The 19,302-nt window shown below is 45.1% G+C and overlaps 2 protein-coding genes and 1 non-coding gene across 4 annotated transcripts; 2 read left to right on the top strand and 1 right to left on the bottom strand.

Annotated features, from left to right (window-relative positions):
• Nucleotides 1-5,630: 5,630 nt before the first annotated feature.
• On the top strand, nt 5,631-6,499 carry LOC123152269 (uncharacterized). Its single transcript, XM_044571858.1, has one exon. The coding sequence runs from the start codon at nt 5,670-5,672 to the stop codon at nt 6,258-6,260; it is 591 nt and encodes a 196-aa protein (XP_044427793.1). The 5' UTR covers nt 5,631-5,669; the 3' UTR covers nt 6,261-6,499.
• A 378-nt stretch (nt 6,500-6,877) lies between these two features.
• TRNAL-CAG (transfer RNA leucine (anticodon CAG)) lies at nt 6,878-6,958 on the top strand. Its single transcript has one exon. It is a non-coding gene; the product is annotated as a tRNA-Leu (tRNA).
• An 823-nt stretch (nt 6,959-7,781) lies between these two features.
• On the bottom strand, nt 7,782-19,067 carry LOC123148380 (stromal processing peptidase, chloroplastic). Of its 2 annotated transcripts, none has more exons than XM_044567771.1 (25): nt 18,772-19,067; nt 18,479-18,674; nt 17,804-18,030; nt 17,013-17,211; nt 16,721-16,768; nt 16,284-16,391; nt 15,989-16,177; nt 15,590-15,886; nt 15,117-15,218; nt 14,503-14,637; nt 13,613-13,837; nt 13,189-13,392; nt 12,898-13,065; nt 12,655-12,804; nt 12,150-12,287; nt 11,811-12,038; nt 11,552-11,704; nt 11,109-11,232; nt 10,819-10,927; nt 10,336-10,456; nt 10,178-10,258; nt 9,737-9,838; nt 8,702-8,852; nt 8,404-8,520; nt 7,782-8,293 (listed from the first exon to the last, which is right to left on the bottom strand). In XM_044567771.1, the coding sequence occupies exons 1-24, from the start codon at nt 18,975-18,977 to the stop codon at nt 8,438-8,440; spliced, it is 3,744 nt and encodes a 1,247-aa protein (XP_044423706.1). In that variant the 5' UTR covers nt 18,978-19,067; the 3' UTR covers nt 7,782-8,293; nt 8,404-8,437. The 2 variants fall into 2 exon arrangements, with proteins under 2 accessions (XP_044423706.1, XP_044423707.1); XM_044567772.1 differs by having other exon boundaries at nt 10,819-10,924.
• Nucleotides 19,068-19,302: the final 235 nt, after the last annotated feature.

Below are 19,302 nucleotides of genomic sequence, written 5' to 3'. Positions count from 1 at the left end.
AATTAAGCGGTATAAAAAATTAACCAGGTGTACGTTTCTTCTTTTCTTTTCATTCCATACATAAGGTTATCAGTCTTAGAGCATCTCTAGCAGACCCTGTAAATCTCGCAAACCCGCATAAGTCTGGCGAGTATACAGGCTCGGCCCAATTTTTTGGCCAAAACAGAGCCTGTATACTCGTCTCGCCGTAAAAAAAATTACTGCGGCCCGCAAACCGCCCAGCAGAAGCGGTATATCTATGGGTTTGCGGGGGGATATGGGTCGAAACCCTATACCTCCGCCACCGCGTTCCACAGCAATTCCCCACTGCCCCTCGCATTTCTCGCTGTCGGCGAGCCCGAACACGCCTCGAAACGCCATGTGGAGCTTCGGCCACAGCTCCGGCGATTGCCGCGACCCCGAGCGCGAGCGTCATGTCCGCTCGGACGGCGCGAGGAAGCGCGGGGCAAGAAGTGGACGAACCGGGGCCTCTCACCGCCGCCGAGGTTCCTCCGTCGCGAGACGGAGGAGTACGACCGTCAGCCGGCCGCGGGCTCCTCCGCTGCAATATCGAGATCTGCCGCGTGGCTCACCCGCGCGGCAAGCTCTTCCTCTTCCGGTGAGAGGCTTCTCCCCGTGAAGAGGGAGTGGTCAGAGGAGCTGGAGGAGCCCGAGGAAATCATGCGCCACGGCGTCGTCGGGCCCGAGGACTTCGTACCGATGTCGACGCGGTCGCGGCCGCCATTGCCGAACGCAGCTTGCGCGAGGAGGCGGAGCGCCGGCGCCACGACGAGGAGCCCGAAGCCCTCATGCTTTAGCAGACGGTCGGGCGAACCTTGCCGCCAAGGAGAAAGACGACGAGTGGCGGCGCATCTGCGAGAAGCAGAGGGAGAAGTATATCGACCTTGGCAGCTCCGACGAGGATTGAGCTCCTCCACCGCGTCGTCCATGGCCGCCAGCTCGCCGCCGTGAGATCCCCACCCCCCTTAGTACTAGTAGTGAATGTAGTATGTAACATGAATTAGTGTTTGTAATGAATTAGTGTTTGATCATGTAGTATTTGAAATATGTGATGAACTACTATGAAGCATCAACGTTTAGGATTAGTTGGCCTGCTAGGAACGCCCGCCATCTATTTATCTTGGGTGTAATTTTTGCTTGTGCTCCGCGCACATAGTTGAGCGCTAGAGCAATCACCAAAGGTCCTGCGTTCGAGTCCCAGGCCCAACCTTTTTTCATATAAACAATGGGTACCTATTTTTAACTTAACTTGGTTAAATAAAAGTAATCAAAATTTCTGAGGCCATGAAGACACCATCGAAACATTCTCAACTGCAAAGCATTAGCGAAATATTCAACGAATGCCACAGACCCAACTCCTTTTGACTAGTTTTCAGGACTACAACATGGAGAAAATCTGAGGATGTTCAGCTTGGAAGACACAACCGAGACGGCGGCCACTCTCTCTGAAGACGCTAGCTCTGGACTTCGGCGCCAGGAAACAGCACTTCGCTACAGCCGCCAACAATCATCGGTGAAGAGGCGCCCTTCTGCGTCGAGCCGCTGGACGTAACAAAACAGATCAAAGCTCGTACGGTCATGTATTCACATCCGTACATATCGCATGGATACTGAAGTTCAATCTTTGAACCACCTAACTGCACACAAGATCATACTGAAAGCATAAAGGGCATCTGAGGTGCAGCAAAAGATAGAGCAACGTAGAATATTTAGTTTGATCCAGCGAATTCCACATAAGAAACAAACTGCACCCAATTGTGCTGCACCAAAGAACATAGCAAAGTAAACTTCTAATTCTAATGCAATGTGACGAATCATGTCCGCAGCTTTCATAAGCAGCTATAACTCGTTCTTGATAATCCTCTGCATGCTTGTAGCTGCAATACGAAGCACAGTATAAAATGCAAACTGCCACAGGGGTATCATATATTAACTGACATAAGTTCTTGAGCTAGGGATGGGTGGGCCAGAGAAGGAGGCAGCAATCTGACCGTACGCAAGGAGCTCGCTGCGTTTGGGAGGCTCGTCCCGCTTCTGCAGCAGGCGACGACAGGGTGAACTCGCTAGAGGGAGGGGCGTCGGCTGTTGTGGAGGAGGTCGGGGTTCGCTGCGTTCCGCCGGATACTTCCTTGACAGCAACGACGACCGGAGAGGAGCGAGGCGAGGTCAACGGCTGGAGACCGGGAGTTGCTTCTGGCGGCGCAAGACGGGCCTAGAGCGGAGGGATGCGAGAGGGTGGAGCAGGACCGGTGCGAGGGCACAAGGAAGCGACGTGTCGGTCGGCTGCGGGGCGACGTTGAAGCGGCGGCGGGCTTGCGTTGGTGCAGCAGCTAGGGTTCATGGGTCAGGAGGAGGGGAATCGGGACGAAACAACTCCTGCAGCCGGCGAAGCGTGACATACGAAACGGGAGAGCGAAACGTTTATTACGCATATACTGCGGGTTGATTATCAAAATAGTCAAGGGTTTCTCTACAAAACACTCGTTATAAATTATTGTTATAAATCCGACGGTTTAAAATATTCTAGAGGGGAGTTACATGAAATTACAAGTCGTAACTCTACAACCACCTAAAAGAGCTCTATGTTTAAATGTAATTTCATCAATGCAAAATAGACCGGCCATGCCGGTACATATGGGTCGGCGCGTTGGGCGCGTTACCGATCCACATCTAAAACAGAACGGACACCGGGCGGGCGACCGACCAAACAGACAAAAAGCGGATGAAATCATCGTCTGTTTAGGTCACCCCATTGGAGTTGCTCTAAATCATTAAAAACAAATACGTAAGATACACACTGTACTGCAATGACCCCTGCTGCCCTGCACAGGTAGCTTGCGCACGAAGAAGAAAACCCACCCGGAGGCGGAGGAGATATAAACGAAACCAAACGTGCAGTGCTTTCCGCTTCTCTCTCAGCTTATGTTTTGCGCGGCACACGGTTTACAGGCAGTGACCTCCAGCCCGGCCATAGCTACTAGGAGTACTAGCGAGCTACAACGCCGCACCGCATATCCCCTCTTCTGATCATGGCACAAGTTGACAAATGCGGCGCAGAAGAAGCACCACCGCACCGGCACCGCACCGCATGGCATTCCTTCGTCCCGAAACAGGAGAAGCCGGCCAGAAAGTGAAAGGAAAACCGGTCGCGTCGCGTAGGCCGTAGGCTGACACGAATACGATACGCGCTAGTGGAGCGCGTACCAGCTGTGGCGGCCGACCGGACCGGCAGTGCCGCGGCGCGGGGCGCACAGCGCGCCGCACCCCGTCCGCAACAGCGCAAAGCGGCAGGCACTGCGGCAGCAGCGGCGTGCGGTTCCGTGCGTGAGTCACTCACACGCGGACCGAGCGAAACGCACGGCAATTTAAGAGGGAAAAAATAGTTTCCGAAAAAATATTTTATACCCAGTATACGTAGGAGTAGCCGTATGTATGACAGTGCGTACATATCAGCAAGAAGACAAGGTGCGGCGATGCGTTCGGTTCGCCGCCGCGTCAGCGCCCACGCCCCAACCCCAGCACCCCAGCCGGCCGTTTTTGCTCGTGCTTCGTCCGTGGAGACTTTGCAACCCGGTCCCTTCGGAGGTGCTATTTTACAAGATGAACCAGGTGGCTTTCTTTCTTGGGGGAGAGGCTATCAAATTTGTAGTTTGGCTACGAATGAGATAAACTATAGTAAAATTCACAAGGTTGACTTGGAAAAATAAAATATATGTGCTGGCTAGGCTGACTTTCGTACACATTAACTAATGGTAGAGATTTTGCCGAAAAAAATAAACTAATGGTAGAGCTTCATGGGATGAGTCGGTGTTTTGTACATTTCTACGTATCTTGTTTGCTGCAGGGTGGAGACAGCTACAAGCCTACAACGAGGCATTGTGTTGATCTACCCTAGCCGCCGCCACGGGGAGGCGATCTTTTTCTACCGATCTCCCACGGCGAGGGCGCTGGCCTCCCCTCTCTCCGGTTGCTGCTCTGGCGGCAGGAGGGAGGGAGGACCCGTTCATTCGCTCCGTAGTTAGGATTTAGATTTGTAGGTCGTGGTGCATCGTTGGAGTAGTGGGAGCGGCATCCGGATGAATAAATTTGCCTCAACTCCACTTTCACACCGGCGGTGTCCTTCATGGCGGCGTTTCAGAGTTGCTGGCATCATGTATTTGTCGATCCTTCAGATCGGCGATGTTAGGGTTCATGGATGGTGTCGGCGAGGCGGCGACGGCGACTCCATCAGGTGTGTCTCTCCTTCTGCTCCATCCCCGTTGCTGCGGCGTTGTCTCCGACGTCATGGTGGAGCAGGGAGGTTTTGTCGTCCAGGAGTACGCGCAGACGCTTGTCTACGGAAGTGACAGCTGAAAGATGATGCATCTTGTGCTGGGTTTGTGGTTGAAGGCTGACAGTTCTGGTTTCCTTCTCCGACGATTAGTCATGTGGGGGTGTCAGTTCTGGAGTTCGATGGCATGTCTGAGAACACGTTGCCTCGGTCTGATTCTTTCAACGACAATGGTTTTACTTCAGGCAAACTACTTTAGAGATCCGTAAAGCTGCTGATCAGCGATGGAGCCGCGTCGAGCTCGGGTGAAGAGGTGATCTATCTCCTTTTTCATAGTGGAGAGGGTCAGGCGCTGGTCTTTTGCATAGGATTATCATATCTTTTCAATCCTGTAATATCGATATTTACGTGGCTTGTAACTGAATTTTTATATTATTAATGAGACACGTATTACTACGTGAAAGAAAGAGGCATTGTGTTGATCCCACATCCCGATGCCATCTAGCAAATCCTATGATAATACATAATGCTTATAATTGAGGAATAGAAGTGGACTATCATTTACACCAGAAGCGGATCCAGTAGAATTTTTTGATTGGCTTCATCTTTCGTTAATTGGAAATTGGAATGCATGTGTTTTCTTTATCTTTGCGACTAGTTTATTGGCCGGTTTCTGCGATGAAATATTCTCCGGTTCCTAGGTGCATATACACTTGGTATGAAAGAAAAAATAGTAATTTGAAAAAAGTCAAAATTTCTAAAAACAATCTGAAATAAACTTGACCTTTTGTTATACCTAAAATGTTTTGCGAGGAAAAGAATTCCTGTTGGCTTTGGGGGGTGGGGGGGGGGGGATCTCAAGGACAAAAAAATGCGAGTAGTAACTTCTATAGTGTTTATTTTGTTTTTCGACCAACAATACCATGGAATTTTTCCTTGGCTAACCTTTTTACACCAATATAACAGAGGGAATGTTTTTATATGAAAAGTTTGTCGCGATCACACCATTGGCTCTCTAAGTGAAAATCTTATTTGCCGGATTTCGAAGAACAAACTAGGATGCGTCTAACTCTCGTATATAGATGGGAAATATTAGAGTACATGTATCCTTATACAGTTATACTCAGGCACTATTTGCAACATTTAAGTGGCAGAAAACAAGATTGCTTTGGCAATAAATAAAGAAAGGAGTGCCCACCATGAGAAACTGAGAATCGAGAAGGGCGACAAGCTCACAATAACACCAAAAGCAAGGGAGCGGCAATAAATAAAGAAAGGAGTGCCCTGGACTCCTACTGTCCTCCACGTTGGGCGCGTCGTGGCTATATATACAGCTTCTTTCCGCGTCCCGTCCTCACCAAACACCAAAACCATTCAACCTGTATTCAGAAAACCGTGGATGGGATCAGGTCTCTCTCACAACCACCGGAGCAGCGTCGCGCCCCAGCAGCAGCCGTCGTCGGCCCGCGTCATCGCCGCCGACGGCTCGCTGACGGAGTTCGCCGCCTCCTCGCCTGTCAGCGTCTCCGACGTCCTCCGCGCAGGCAATGCGGGCGACTCGTTCTTCCTGTGCAGCTCCGACGCGCTCTACTTCGACGAGGACGTGCCGGCGCTCGGCGGCGGCGAGCTGCTCCGTCCCGGCCAGATATACTTCGTGCTCCCCCAGGCGATGCTCGGGCGGCCCCTCTCGAGCGCCGACATGGCGGCCATGGCGGTGCGGGCTAGCGAGGCGCTGGCGACTAGAGCGCGGCCGCGTGGGCGCGGCGCCGGCATCAGGAAGGTGCGCGTCACGCCGGTGCACGCCGAGGGCAGGCGTGGCGACGTGGACGCACAGGTCAACGCGAAGCTGAACGAGAGGACCCTTGGGGAGTACTCTGCGACGGCCTCGGGTGGTCCGGCGTGGATCGGCAAGAAGGCTGCCGTGGCTGCGTTTCCGCCGGCGAGGAAGGCCCTCAAGCCGCTCAGCACCATCCAAGAAGATGCGGAGTGACGCAATGCTCATAAGAAAAAAAGGCAGGCGACGCCGAGTGATAAAATGGAAGGAAATCATAAGATTTTGTGATAAGGATTAATTTTTTCTGTACTATTGTTTTCGCATTAACCATTTTTTGGAACAGTGGTGTTGGTGAGGAAAATTCAAAAAAGGTAGATAGGGATGTCGTTTGGTTGATTTGCCATTGTACATGTACTAGTATTTGGTAACAAAGGGAATTGAAATGTGGTCCCATATATGATTTGTTCATACTTCTACTTTTGTTGATTGTGTTGGGCTAGTGGTCAAAGGCGTCGGCTTGAGATCATGTGATAATATTCGGTTGACTATCGCGCATGTCTTCTTTTTGTCCCCGTTGTGTCGTGATGCCTAAGATTATTTTGTATTTAGGGGAGGAGACTTTAGAAAATGGAAATAGTTGAAGCATCGAGCATCTCTCGTGGCAGAATTAGTGGTGGGTACGGATTAGCTATGTCGAAATCATCTTGTGGACTTCAACTGACGGAGAAGGTACTGGTCTGGTCAGCCAAACGGCAGGTGGATATGCGCATCGTTGGTGGAGCGCACAGGCTGCTACACTAACAAATAAACTTTATACGCACCTATATCACCAAGTCAAGATGGCCGAGTTGGTCTAAGGCGCCAGTTTCAGGTACTGGTCCGAAAGGGCGTGGGTTCAAATCCCACTCTTGACACAGTTTTTTCGTTCATTTATATATTTGCTTCACCTTTTCTTTTTGAATGTAATATCCTTTTGTTTGACTTAATTTTGGTCTGTGCCGTCGGTTGCCGAGTGCCGACCAGATTGTACGACTTCCGCTGAGAGAATCGGCGCTAGGCTGAACGGGCACGAGCATCTCACCGACGCCCCAACTGGAAGTCTGAGCTGTAAAAAAGGCCTCCCTCCGTGATCACAAAGTCGCAGTGCCAGTGGCAACAGCTCCTGGTCTTCTCAACATGCTAGCTACATGCATGCATTCTTTTTGAAAAAACTGGACACGGGAGAAGTTTGAACGAGCGAGTTGCAAATTGCTCGTTCCCCGACTGGGTTTCTCTTTCATGTCCATTGCCCTTGCTCGTGCTGGCGAGAGGGGGACTTCAGACTTGGTCGTGGCACACACACATGATGCTTGCACGGCGGGCGTTGTTTCTGGAAGCCCTGGCTGACGCATTTGACCCGCGGTGAGTGGACGAGAGGCAGGCGTACGGGTACGGCTTCCGTCCCCGCATGGACCACGCGGACCGTGGACTGCGGCGGCATCAGGTAGCGTTCATGTGGCCAACAGGATCAACTACGTGAATGACAACCTACCACTTCAGCAAACCAGCAGTGTCGTCTCTCCCCGTCAACCCGAGCTTTTGGACGAAACTCCATCAGCGAATAATCAACTTGATCTTTTCCCTGATATTTTATCGGATGCCCCAGAGGGGCTCCCGTGGCCGCGAGCATTCAATTTGACACCTCAGGCTCAAAACATAATTCAGCCAAGGCTCCCAAAATAGTGGAACCAGAGTAGCTATAACCAAAACTCTGTATCTTTCTCATTATAAATACCTCAAGTATTACAACTGTGAGAAGAAATAACAGTAGTAAAAACTTACACGAGCCTATGCTATTTATTATTTCACCGTTATTGTGTTACAATGACCTGTGCTACTTAGCCGTTGCACAGTGTCTTGGGAGTGATTGATTCTCTACTGTCATCCTATATCTTCTGCAATGACCTGAAGAATCCTAGTTACAAGTTACAACAACCGAGGAACCTGCAAGAATCAAATCGTTCACCGCTATACATGTGGGCATGGCCTGCCAAGTAAACCTTTCAAGACCTTGCCAACAATCAACTCAATGTTTCTCGGACAAAATGCAACAACCAACGCTTTCTGTTGCAATGTGCATTGAATAACTATCGGCCTGATCCAATCAAACCAGTGGGTGGACATTACCCGCTAGCAAACGACTGCCATCAGTCTAGTCTCCACATGGCAATGCAGATCCCCTCTTCAGGAGCTAGGTTGATACTTGATACCTGTGTATGGGGCCAGTTATAATCAGAAGAAAAAAAAAGTCTGCAGGTTTCACAAAAGCATTGTATAACACTGGATATGGAATGATTCAATTGATAACAATGTTACACACCTTGAGAAAGTTGGGGCGTGAAAATGTGTAGAGATCATGTGGTTGGTCTGGTCATAGTAGATAGACCCCGACCTCCCATGGGAACCATACCAGGAAGCCCCAACTCAGGCTCATCATCTGCTGACAATTAAATGAAAAATAAATGGATGAAACTACAAATTCTGATGTAAAAAATGCATCTACCATACAGCAAACAAATAAACAATATACGGCCATTTTCATGTACTAAACTTTGCTCAAATCCGAATAAGATTCATACAAACTGTGCAACTTTATCATCAATGTTTTTATTACGTACCGTTCACTTCTTCACCAGATTCAGCACCAGCAATCCCGATGCAGGCAAATAAAGATGAATCGTCAACTTTCAAGTGCTCATATGCAAGATACAAGTCCTCAATTGTGGCACTTTCATACAATGTTGTCAATTCCTTAATACAGGATATATCCTGCATTTAATTGGAAGAGATGAACTACAGTAAGACAGTGATACAACAAGAGAAGAGGAAATGAAACTAGTATGGAAACTAATAGCACAAAAAACTAATGAAGGATAAGATATGGACTGGGATCCAACAAATGATAATATCTAACACGAAAAAGATACAATCTATACAGATTTAACATGTGATCATACATTGGCAGATACATGTAATGCAAACTGCTGTTAAAAATTTCCTCTAGGGAAGGCTCTACAGCCCGAATTATTCAGAGGCAGGGTCTTGGCCAAGTCAGCATTTTTTTTAAAGCAGAAGGTTTAGTTATACTTGGTTCAGTAAACACACTGAATGCCCTGAGTGCATGGTCAAGTGTCAGCCAAACCATAGAGTCATACTTGCAGCCTGGTGGAGTATAACCAAGAGCATAGAACATACTCCCTCTGTCCCCTCCCTATCTTTTCAATGCAATGAAACGCAACAGTCCTCTGCGTTTTCTCGAAAAAAAGAAAAAGAACTCCCTCTGTCCCAAAATAAGTGTCGCCGATTTAGTACAACTTATTTTGGGACGGAGGGAGTAGATTTATTTGTTTTCCTTCTGCTACTCATACAGCAACCCCTGGAACTTCTTGATATATCAACAAACTTCTCAACCAATAATTACATGATCATAACTATCATCGAGATGGTCGTGGGTCAGCAGGCTTTCAGAAGTTCGTCTAGAAAACTTGCATCAAGAAAATCTAGTCAGAGTAACTACATGGAGTTCACCACAGTAAAGTGGCACAAGGATTATGCAGCCGGAGTCTCCGTGAAACCAGGGCTTGGAGAGTCGGGTCTATTTCTGTTCTAGTTTCCTATAGAATATGCACTTATAAACCTCACATACAGAATACCTTTCTCGGCACGGATGTAGACTGCAGATGGGCTAGCAAACCAAGCCAATAGGCATTTGTTTTTGTCTCTGCCTCATGTTTCATCAGCAGTGTCCTCTTTGCCTGAAACATGCAAAAAAATGCTAACCAAATTAACAAGCAAAGAAGTATGTTCTCATAGTTACGTTTAAAGCTCTGAGCTTAGTAATACAATACATATGCATTTCTTTAAGATGTGGATTCAACTTGAGTACAGAAAAATTGAACAACATATGCAATCATAAAAATGTGCACTCCTGTTAGACTACCATTTAAGCAACATGGCCCTGATTAGCAAGAATTGTCACAGATGAAAAATAGTACTTCCTCCGATCCAAAATAAGTGTTGCAGTTTTGAACTGTGGTTAGTTCAAAACTGCGACACATATTATGGCTCGGAGGTGGTACGGAATTTTGACTAACCCGATCCAGCTCCCTTTCAACAATTTTGTTGTGATGTAAACCTCTGAGAACACCTTTGCACGCATCAACAGCCTTATGGACCTGGCATCAAGATCGCAAAATGCAGATATTAGCAGCGGAAGAACAAAGTAAGACAAGCTCAAGATCACAGCTTTTACCTTGCTCGGAGTTGAAGTTACCGCGATCACATACCAACCAAGATCCAGTTTGTCAAAAAGATTTAATTCAAAAGAAACATCGTAGGTTAATCCCATTGAATCTCGCACTGTTGTAAATAGCCTGAGAGAAAAAAGGTGCAGCCCATCATGTTAGTCTTATCAGGTAAAAACCAACAGAACATCAAAGTGAATCATGACACGCAACCAAGCATCTCGCAGGGACATCAATAAGACATGAAACCATGAATGTCGCTTAATAGAATACATAGGGCATCATCACGATTTTTGCATAAGCAACAACTCATGACCCAGTTATCCAAGGGTGGGACACGAAAGTAAGCACACCATGCACTTTGTAGCATATTAGCATGTACTGTGTATGGAAGAGCTTCATAACGATTTAACAAAAAAGAATTATGCGTGTACTGTGTATGGAAGAGCTTTACAATGATGTAACAAAAAAAATGCACTGAAATGCTTTACCTGGAATTTATAATTTCAGCCAGCAAACTCAAAGCGATGCCAAAGAAAAGAGGATGGTTGCGAACGTTAATATGTGTCTTCCCCGAGTTAGCCGGTGCAGAGATTTCTGCTAAGATGGTACGACAAATATCAGTGCACATGTTTATACCCACAAGGTCATTAACAGATGAGTAGTGGGAAAATCCTCAAACAAAAACAAAAATTAGGTCTAATTCAAGATATGGCACTTGAGTTGGAGTCAGTCGTGTGGCTCATGTCAGAGAATAGCACACATATTGAATTATAGTTACCATCTGCGCTGGAACTTCGAATGCCATTGAAGAGATCTTTTCCTTCAGTAGCAAACCCCCATCGGTTAGGTGCCGGGCCTGCAATGTATGCACAAGCTCTCTCATCTGTATCCTTTATGTATACCTGGGAAAGAATTCACGGTTAAATGAATATGTTTAGATTTGGTCTTTTGTTAGGATGGCTACTGTTTTTTGGCATGTTAATTGCTCTTTGCCTATTAAATTCATTTTTCTTGCCAATCTTAGCCAGCTCATGGCAACCAAAAGCTCAACCAGAACTTAGGCTAGCAAAAAAATTGGCAGGGCAAGCTTGGGCTAGAACCAAACACGCCCTGAGGCTTAAAACACATGATTTTAATGAAGTACCAAAATATCCATCTTTTTTTCATGAATGCTTCAACATATTAAAAAGATGGTTATGAAGGCTGCATGACAGTTCATACTTGCTGGAAATGCAGATCCGATGGGGATGGCAGGAAGGAAATCTTCTCAATATGTTCCTCTTTGTTTGAAGATTTTGCAGCGCTTACAGTCCCAAGATAATCAAGAACACAAGATTCTACCTCTTCTTCTGTGAAATCACCAACTACACTGACCTGAAAAAAATATTTTCAACATTAAGTTAAAAAAAGGATTAAAAGAATGTTAGAACAAAGAGATGTAGAGAAAGGAGACTCAGAATGGACAAACTACTCAACAAACCTCCATGTTGCTACCCACAAACTGGTTCATGACAGCTTCTTTAACTGATTGAAGAGTCAACTTCTCCAATGAATGTGGTGATGGTTCTACAAACCTTTCATCATGGTTCAACATGGCTACCATAAGTTTGTGAGCCGTGGCACGTTCCAAACTTTTGGGAATAGACCGGTAGTAAGACAAATATAGTTGAGCAGCTCTATCGAATGCATCTTCTAGCCACACATTATGCTGTAACACAAAGTGAAATATATATATATGTAAGGGGAAGAGCTACATGTTTCAGAAAACTCATATTTTTATAGCAAGACAGGTGACATATGTAGTAAGTTAAACCCACACCTCAAGGACCATATGGAGGAGCTGGAAAGCAGCACGCATGCCATTATCTCTCAAAGCAAACCTAAATTCCATAAATATGAACTCCTCATTGGATTCCAGCGAGCAGTTTATAAGATTATTCACACAGAAAAGTTCAACCTGAAATAAAAATCATATGCAGATTATAAGAAAATGTTATCAAACGATTTCTCAGCAGTAATAAGATAAAAGGAAAACAATATGTGAACATCACAAGTGGATTACATGCATGAATATGAATATTATCAAAGCTAGTGGGGATGAACGGGATAGATATAAACAAAAACCATAGGCTATTGTAAGAAAATTAAACCATAGGGCATTGTATATTATACGATTTATGAATTATAATTTGAAGCTAGAATTACATAAAAGACTATATCATGTGACTAGTGACTAGTCTAAATGTTTATGCATACATAATCGGTAAGTTTGAAGTTTGGGAAGCTTGACTGGCATGGACATAAAACTGAATAGTAGGGGGTACCTGTTCCCTCGAAAAGTTACCAACACAGCCACCTTCACTCAAAGTACGAACACCAACGATAACAGATCCCTTCGATTCAGAATCTTCGGTGGCTCTCCCGCCACCTACTATCAGCCGCATGACACCAACCCTTGCCTCATTTTGCGTGATCTATCATGAATCATCATTAAAATGTTAGTCTGGAACATGAGATAAAAGCTAAATTACATCAGAACTTCCATCTCTAGAAGTGAACTAAAGTACCTTGTAGTTGACGGAAATTCCATTAGAAAGGCGACGTTGTGTTATACCGGTTTCATTGTCAAATACTTTCGCCACATCATCCTCTTTGAAAGGAACAAATGATGGTCGGTGTTGCACTTTCAAGTCTTCAAGTTCTGATTGAGTAATCAACTCTTTTGGCACCTCAAGCTGCAATCATAATAACAATCAATAACATGTTACTTTACAGTTATTAGTGACACCAAAATACATCTACAGCCAAGTTAGTATAGTTTCAGAACCAAGAAAAGATATCAGAAATAACTAAGATACCTCAGGCTCTGGGTAAATGGGTTCTTCAAGACCTGCCTTCATGGACTCGGTTATTTCTTCTGGGCATATCTCAAAACTACTTTCACCTACTCCATCGATATGGACCTTTTTAGGTACACACGCCACAATAGCAGCAGGAAGTGGTGCACTGGGCTTCCCAAAGTCCGAAATAAATTCAAGTACTTCTGCACCAACGGTGTTAACCTACATATGGCAAAAATGTGTTTAATAGTATCATTAAAAGCTACTCCCTCCGTTCCAAATTACTTGTCGCAGGTATGGATGTATCTAGATATATTTTAGTTCTAGATACATCAATTTCTGCGACGAGTAATTTGGAACGGAGGGAGTAATAGACAGTAAAATGCATTTATGTCATTTGTTTCTAATATGACATATATATGAGAAATGATTATGTTAGCACCTCTTCAAGTGTGACAGTTTCGGCAACCCCAAGCAAACTATCATGTCCCTGCAACTGATCCATGACTGTATGGCCAAGTGCATCACTCTCCATAATGAAGTCCAAGTTATCAACTGAGGGAACACTATCAATCATCATAGCCAGCTGCTCACTATCTTTTATCAGTGCATCCATATAACGGGTCATTTCTCCCATTGTGACACCAAACTCCTTGAGTCTCCGAACCTAAAATAGCACAAGGAGAAGTTGGTAAACAGTAAAGAAACATTTGCGACAAAATGGCTCAAGTAATAAAAGGTAAAAGGCATTTGTGCAGCACAAATCTCACTGTCAAGAAACTTTTGCGTCAAACCAGTAGAAACCGTTTACCTGCACATCCATCAGTTCTACTGATACAAATTCTTGAGTTGGCTTGAGTTCAAGCTTGACCTGGGTTAATGTCAAACTTGATCTGGCTACAGTTGGTTCAAAGCTCGCATTTGGCCTGGATTTCCAAGATTGAACTTGGATCGTGCCATATTAGACTGGGCTAGTAGGCTTAGGCAGGTCACAGACGAAGCTAGGCTTGACTTGTGAAGCTGTCATGCTAGGACAACCTTGCTGTAATATTTTCCATTCAATTATCATTTATTCTCTTCAACAAATGTTGTCCTCAAAAATTTCTTGTAGCTAAAAGGGTAATGTTCTTGATGTACGTGCTAAACCAACACTTAAATTTCACAGGACTTTCCTCATATGCCAATTGCAATAGATGAATATAGATGGTAGTGTACTGATTCAAACTCATGTTCTCTAGGTAATTGATCCATATTTGAATGACATAATACAGTCAGCTCAAACTATATTTGTAAAACATACAGAGTAATTGAGCCATGAAGGCACAAACAAACCTCATGAACAGCAACTTTGATGGCACTCTTCCAATTTTGGGGTTCAGCTGTTACTGTTAGAGTAGTGACAGTGCATCCTTCCCTTCCTGAGTCACTGTGATCCAACTCAACTGATGTAAAGGGAGGATTTGAGCTCTGTATAATAAAAGAAGGAAAAAAAACTTTATTCAGTCAGAGAAACCATGTAACTAACTCATATGTTCCATTTCCTTGTAAAATACATAATAGTGTGCTAAGTGCTAACGTGTGCTAATTCCTCACTGGAAATCTTGGATATTTGACTCGCATTTCAAGTCCAATATCCAGTATAATGCATCCTGAGTAGCTAATAGCTCGGCTAAAAGCCTAAAAGACCAAAACAAGTATGAATTATATTATGTATGGACTGGAGTGACATTTAATGTGAGTTGTAGTAGACTGGTGGGCGTAAAGATCCTAACAACGAGAAAATAACATGTGCAAATGTGCATACATATGAAAGTATGAAGTGCTTGAATTAATCTGCTTATGCGAGGATACAAAGTTATAAACCACAGAAAATATTATGTTCTGATGCAACAAACAAAATGGAAAAACTTATACATATATCATGAACGTTTCTCCAAACCACAAACCTTGTATCGTGTATTTATTCGGAAGTGCAGAGCAGATAAAAATATCCGTTTCATCAGTACACTGCGCAGGTCTTTGTATGTACGAACTTGGTTGACGGGTATCTGTCCAAAAATGGAAAGCAAGTCAGACATACGAAGCATGATTAAGGAACTTCACAGACAGAAGCAGTAACCTGACTGCAGAAATCCTCCTATTTTTTTCGTAGCAATAAAAAGACAATCCATTCAAATATCTTTAAAGGTGAACAATTAAGTGCACTATTGTCAACATGACACTTTCTAACCCTAGCAAAAAATTGCACTATTGAAACATACGTGGTGCACGTTACAGCAATGCTGATACAGCTTGCTTATATCTATTAAATATTATAACGGAAACCAGTCCCTAGGAACACTAATGGAACGATTGGTGGTAAACTAACCACAGGGCGCAGAACATAACTGTAAGAGTAAAGAGTAGCAGGCAACCATACCTTGCAGAACATGTTAATAGAGAAGCTCTGAATCAACTCATGTTGAAAAATCACTGGAGGCTTGGCAGCCTGATCAACCTCAGGAAGAGACCATTTATGCTCTACAGGAGGTCTGACTGCCTGTCTTTCCCTTTTTATAGGTTTTAGTTTATCTGTGGCAGGTGATCTTTCACCAGTTAGGCTTGCGGCCAAGCCACCTGGTAGCTTTGGTGCAAAGAGGCTTGCCATAGCACCAAACGGACTTCCAGACGACATAGGGGCTGCTTCGTTTCCTGAAAGTGTATGTTCGAACACAGCCTGCATTGAAATGGGTCAGCTAACCAGCTTGCAACTTAATCCTATAGGGGAATCAGCTAAATAATCAACAACAATACTTAAAAGGATGTAATTTCTAACTACCTCTATCTCCCGCACTGCTCTGGGAATATCATCAATTTCTCCTACCAGGTATAAAGTGGCATTGGCAGGGTAATACCATCGCTCATGGAATCTGCGGATCTTATCAGGATCCCATTTAAGTATTTGCTCCTCAAGTCCAATAGGAAATCTGTTGCTCAATTTGTTTTCGGAGTGTAAATGTTGCAACAACTACAAGCATAGGAACCATAATTACTGATTGTACAGAAAGATAGTGTCTTAATGATTCAATACTGTCCCAGGAACATGGCCAAAAAGAATAAGAACAAAAACTTACCTGGCAATCAACACGGTATTCGATTGTGTTCATCATCTGGAGCTCTGAAAGAATTGCTCTTCTCTCTTTCTCAACGCGAGACGATGAGAACTTAGGATGAAAAGCTATCTGAAAGGAATAAATTGAAGAACCTGTTCATATATCTACGTAATAGCATGAAGAGATTTGTCATACAGACTAATATCATGCCATTGCAGCATGCATCAAAATTTTAGCTACCAGTTTGAAGATAATGTTGTATCAAATAACATTAAATGACAGCGGTGGGTAGTCTTTAATTTGCTCCGACCATTTTGAATATGTTTGCTGTTTCATATATCTTTAACAGAAAGAATGAATATGCTTGTGGTTTCAAATATCTTTAACAAAAAAAGATAGCCTATGGTTGGCATACATCCTATAACTCCAAATAGGAATGCAATTGAGTAAGATCTTACCTCATTCAAAGCATCCAACACAGAAGGGAGTAAGGATTCACCATATTCCTGCCACACGGAAGACAAACTAAATGTCAGACCCTAGACAAACAAGAGAAGACATCTAATTTCAACCATCAGTATTCACAGAATATAAGTCTGGCAGCTAACATATACATTTTCAAATCCATTCGATGAAAGTGCTTGTCAAAGAAAGTATGCAAATAGGAAAGTAACAATGGCCTCGAATAAACCATCAAGAGTTAATTTCCAACCCAAAATTGACACTGAGAAAAGCCACAAAAGTAAGGACCTTTGTTTTAGTTGGAGAATGGATATGGAAGACTGTATGGTGGAAGTCTGTATATGCATTAGACCTTGCACCTGTCCCCAAGAGTTTCTCACGCTTTTTACTCCCAAGAAATGCAACATGCTCGATCATATGTGCAATTCCCTGCTCGTCCTCTTCCTCGTCAATTGATCCGACATGAACTTCCATGTGAGCCTCAAACCTGCAAACTAAAATACTTAGAACCATGCACATATTTAAATATGTATATCAAAGTAATTTTGCTTAGTCTGACTTAACTAAAGTTTAAGTGTGGCATGAATTAAGCATGGTTTAATATTTACTGGCTGCTGCGGATCCATACACCGGAGCAGAATTTCCATGTTCAGGGACTCAAATCAACACTGTCCTGGTTAATTCTCCAACGGATTCACCTATAGTTCTTTAAAATGTCTCTTAAAGTAAATTAAAATAATAAGAGAGCAATGGAAGCCACAATGTATGATGATGCATCCATATACAAGCATGAGAATTTTATGGTCCAGAAATCAAGACAGGTTGAAACCATGTACTTGTTCAACTATTTAAGAGTTTCAGCAATTATTCTGCCATGTATCTTTGAAACTGCATTGAAGTGAAACAGAAAAGACAACACAAATTGCTAGTTCACTGGGAAATTGTGGTTGTGAATGTAGAAAGGGTTCAATAAAAATTCAGTTGCAAGGGAAATGATTATGGCAGTACGGCCATGTCATACCCACTTCTGGTAATTGTATTACAGTGTATAAAATGAGGTGAAAATGAAGTTTCCTCACCTGTCCGCTGGAACTTTATTAGGTAAAATAAGATATCTGAGGCCATTCTTCAATTGACCACGTATTAGCTTTGGATGGGACGGAAGAGGAGTGTCCAGGACATCTTCAAGCGCCCCGTTCGTAACCGTGGGATCATAAGGTTTATCAAGAGCCGTCTCAGACCATGTTGGACTTGCAACATGTGGTTCGTCAGGTCCAGCAGCACGTAATATATGACTACGCCTGGTCTGAAAAACATCAAATAGTTAAGTCAATGCCTTCAACATTTTGCTTGCTGCATACTCAAATACCGACAAGGCGACAAGCAACAGCCCTCTCGCTATATGTTGCTTGATACAAATATTTGCCTCCCACTAGTGAAGCTCAACATTTAGCTTGACAGTTAATGAAAAAACAAACATGTGCAGGCTTTATGGACATCGAAACCAGGGAAATCCTTTTAGTGCAAAAACTAACGCTTAAATCTTTTACACTTCTATACTGATGGTCGGTCCACATTTATTGCGCTGCTCATATACCCCCCATAATTTGCACCACTAATTACGGAACCAAGCAGAACCTATATACTCCAAGAGAAGTAAGGAACAAAACACTTTTCCTAGCAGTCATCACGTGCAATCCATAACAGGAAAAAAAATAGCTGCCTGATAATCTATCAACTCAGATGAAACGAACCTTAGGCCCGCTCCACTGGCTGTGCAGCGATAAGCCCGAGGTGTGCGGGAGCGCGCAGGGCGCGAACCTGGCGAGCCCCGGCCGCCCCCGCCTCCGGCTCCTCGGGAAGCACGAGAGGCACCCGTCCCTCTCCTCGCCGAGAATCCCAGCGGCCGACGCTGACGCCGCGCCGAGCCCTTGCGTCCGCCTCCTCGACCTGCAGGCACACACACAGCAAGACGAATCAGCAATTCGCTAACAAACCCGGTGAACCCTCGCAGGCGGCGTGGGGGAGTTCGTGCGTCCGTGCTCACCTGGGCGTGACGGCGCGGCGGTGCGAGCAGCGGAGGGGGTTGGCCGGCGCGGCGGTGGCGGAGGGGCGCAGGGCGAGGGAGGCGCGCGGGCGGAAGGCGTGGGAGGAGTGGTGCACCGCGGCGGCGGAGAGGGAGAGGCCCGGGGCGAGGCGCGGGGGCGCGGCCGCTGCCGCGGCGACGACGGAGGGGGAGGGGAAGGAGGCCATGGGGGTGGGATGGCCCGGAGGGGAGGGGAGGATAGGAGAGCGAGAGAACGCTGCTCTCTCCCTCTATTACTAGTCTTTTCTGGGTATTTTGGTGTTTTTTGTGAGGGTAAAATAGGCTGGGGCCTATCGAGGAGTTGGGGGCCGGCACGGCGGCTTTCGCGGCCGCGAGAGGTGGAGACGCAAATATCCCCCTGACTCGCGAGTTGGTGCCGGAAGGCACCCGAGTTTCCATTCGGGTTCGGCCCCGGACGCACCAAAGCGTGAACAGACTTTCTTTTCTTTCTTTTTTTGAGGTTGAGAATCAACCGACTTTCTTTGTTTTTTT

This window comes from Triticum aestivum, chromosome 7A (genome assembly GCF_018294505.1).
Source record: "Triticum aestivum cultivar Chinese Spring chromosome 7A, IWGSC CS RefSeq v2.1, whole genome shotgun sequence".
In the NCBI taxonomy this organism is placed as follows: Eukaryota; Viridiplantae; Streptophyta; class Magnoliopsida; order Poales; family Poaceae; genus Triticum; species Triticum aestivum.
This window is presented reverse-complemented; position numbering and strand designations above follow the sequence as displayed.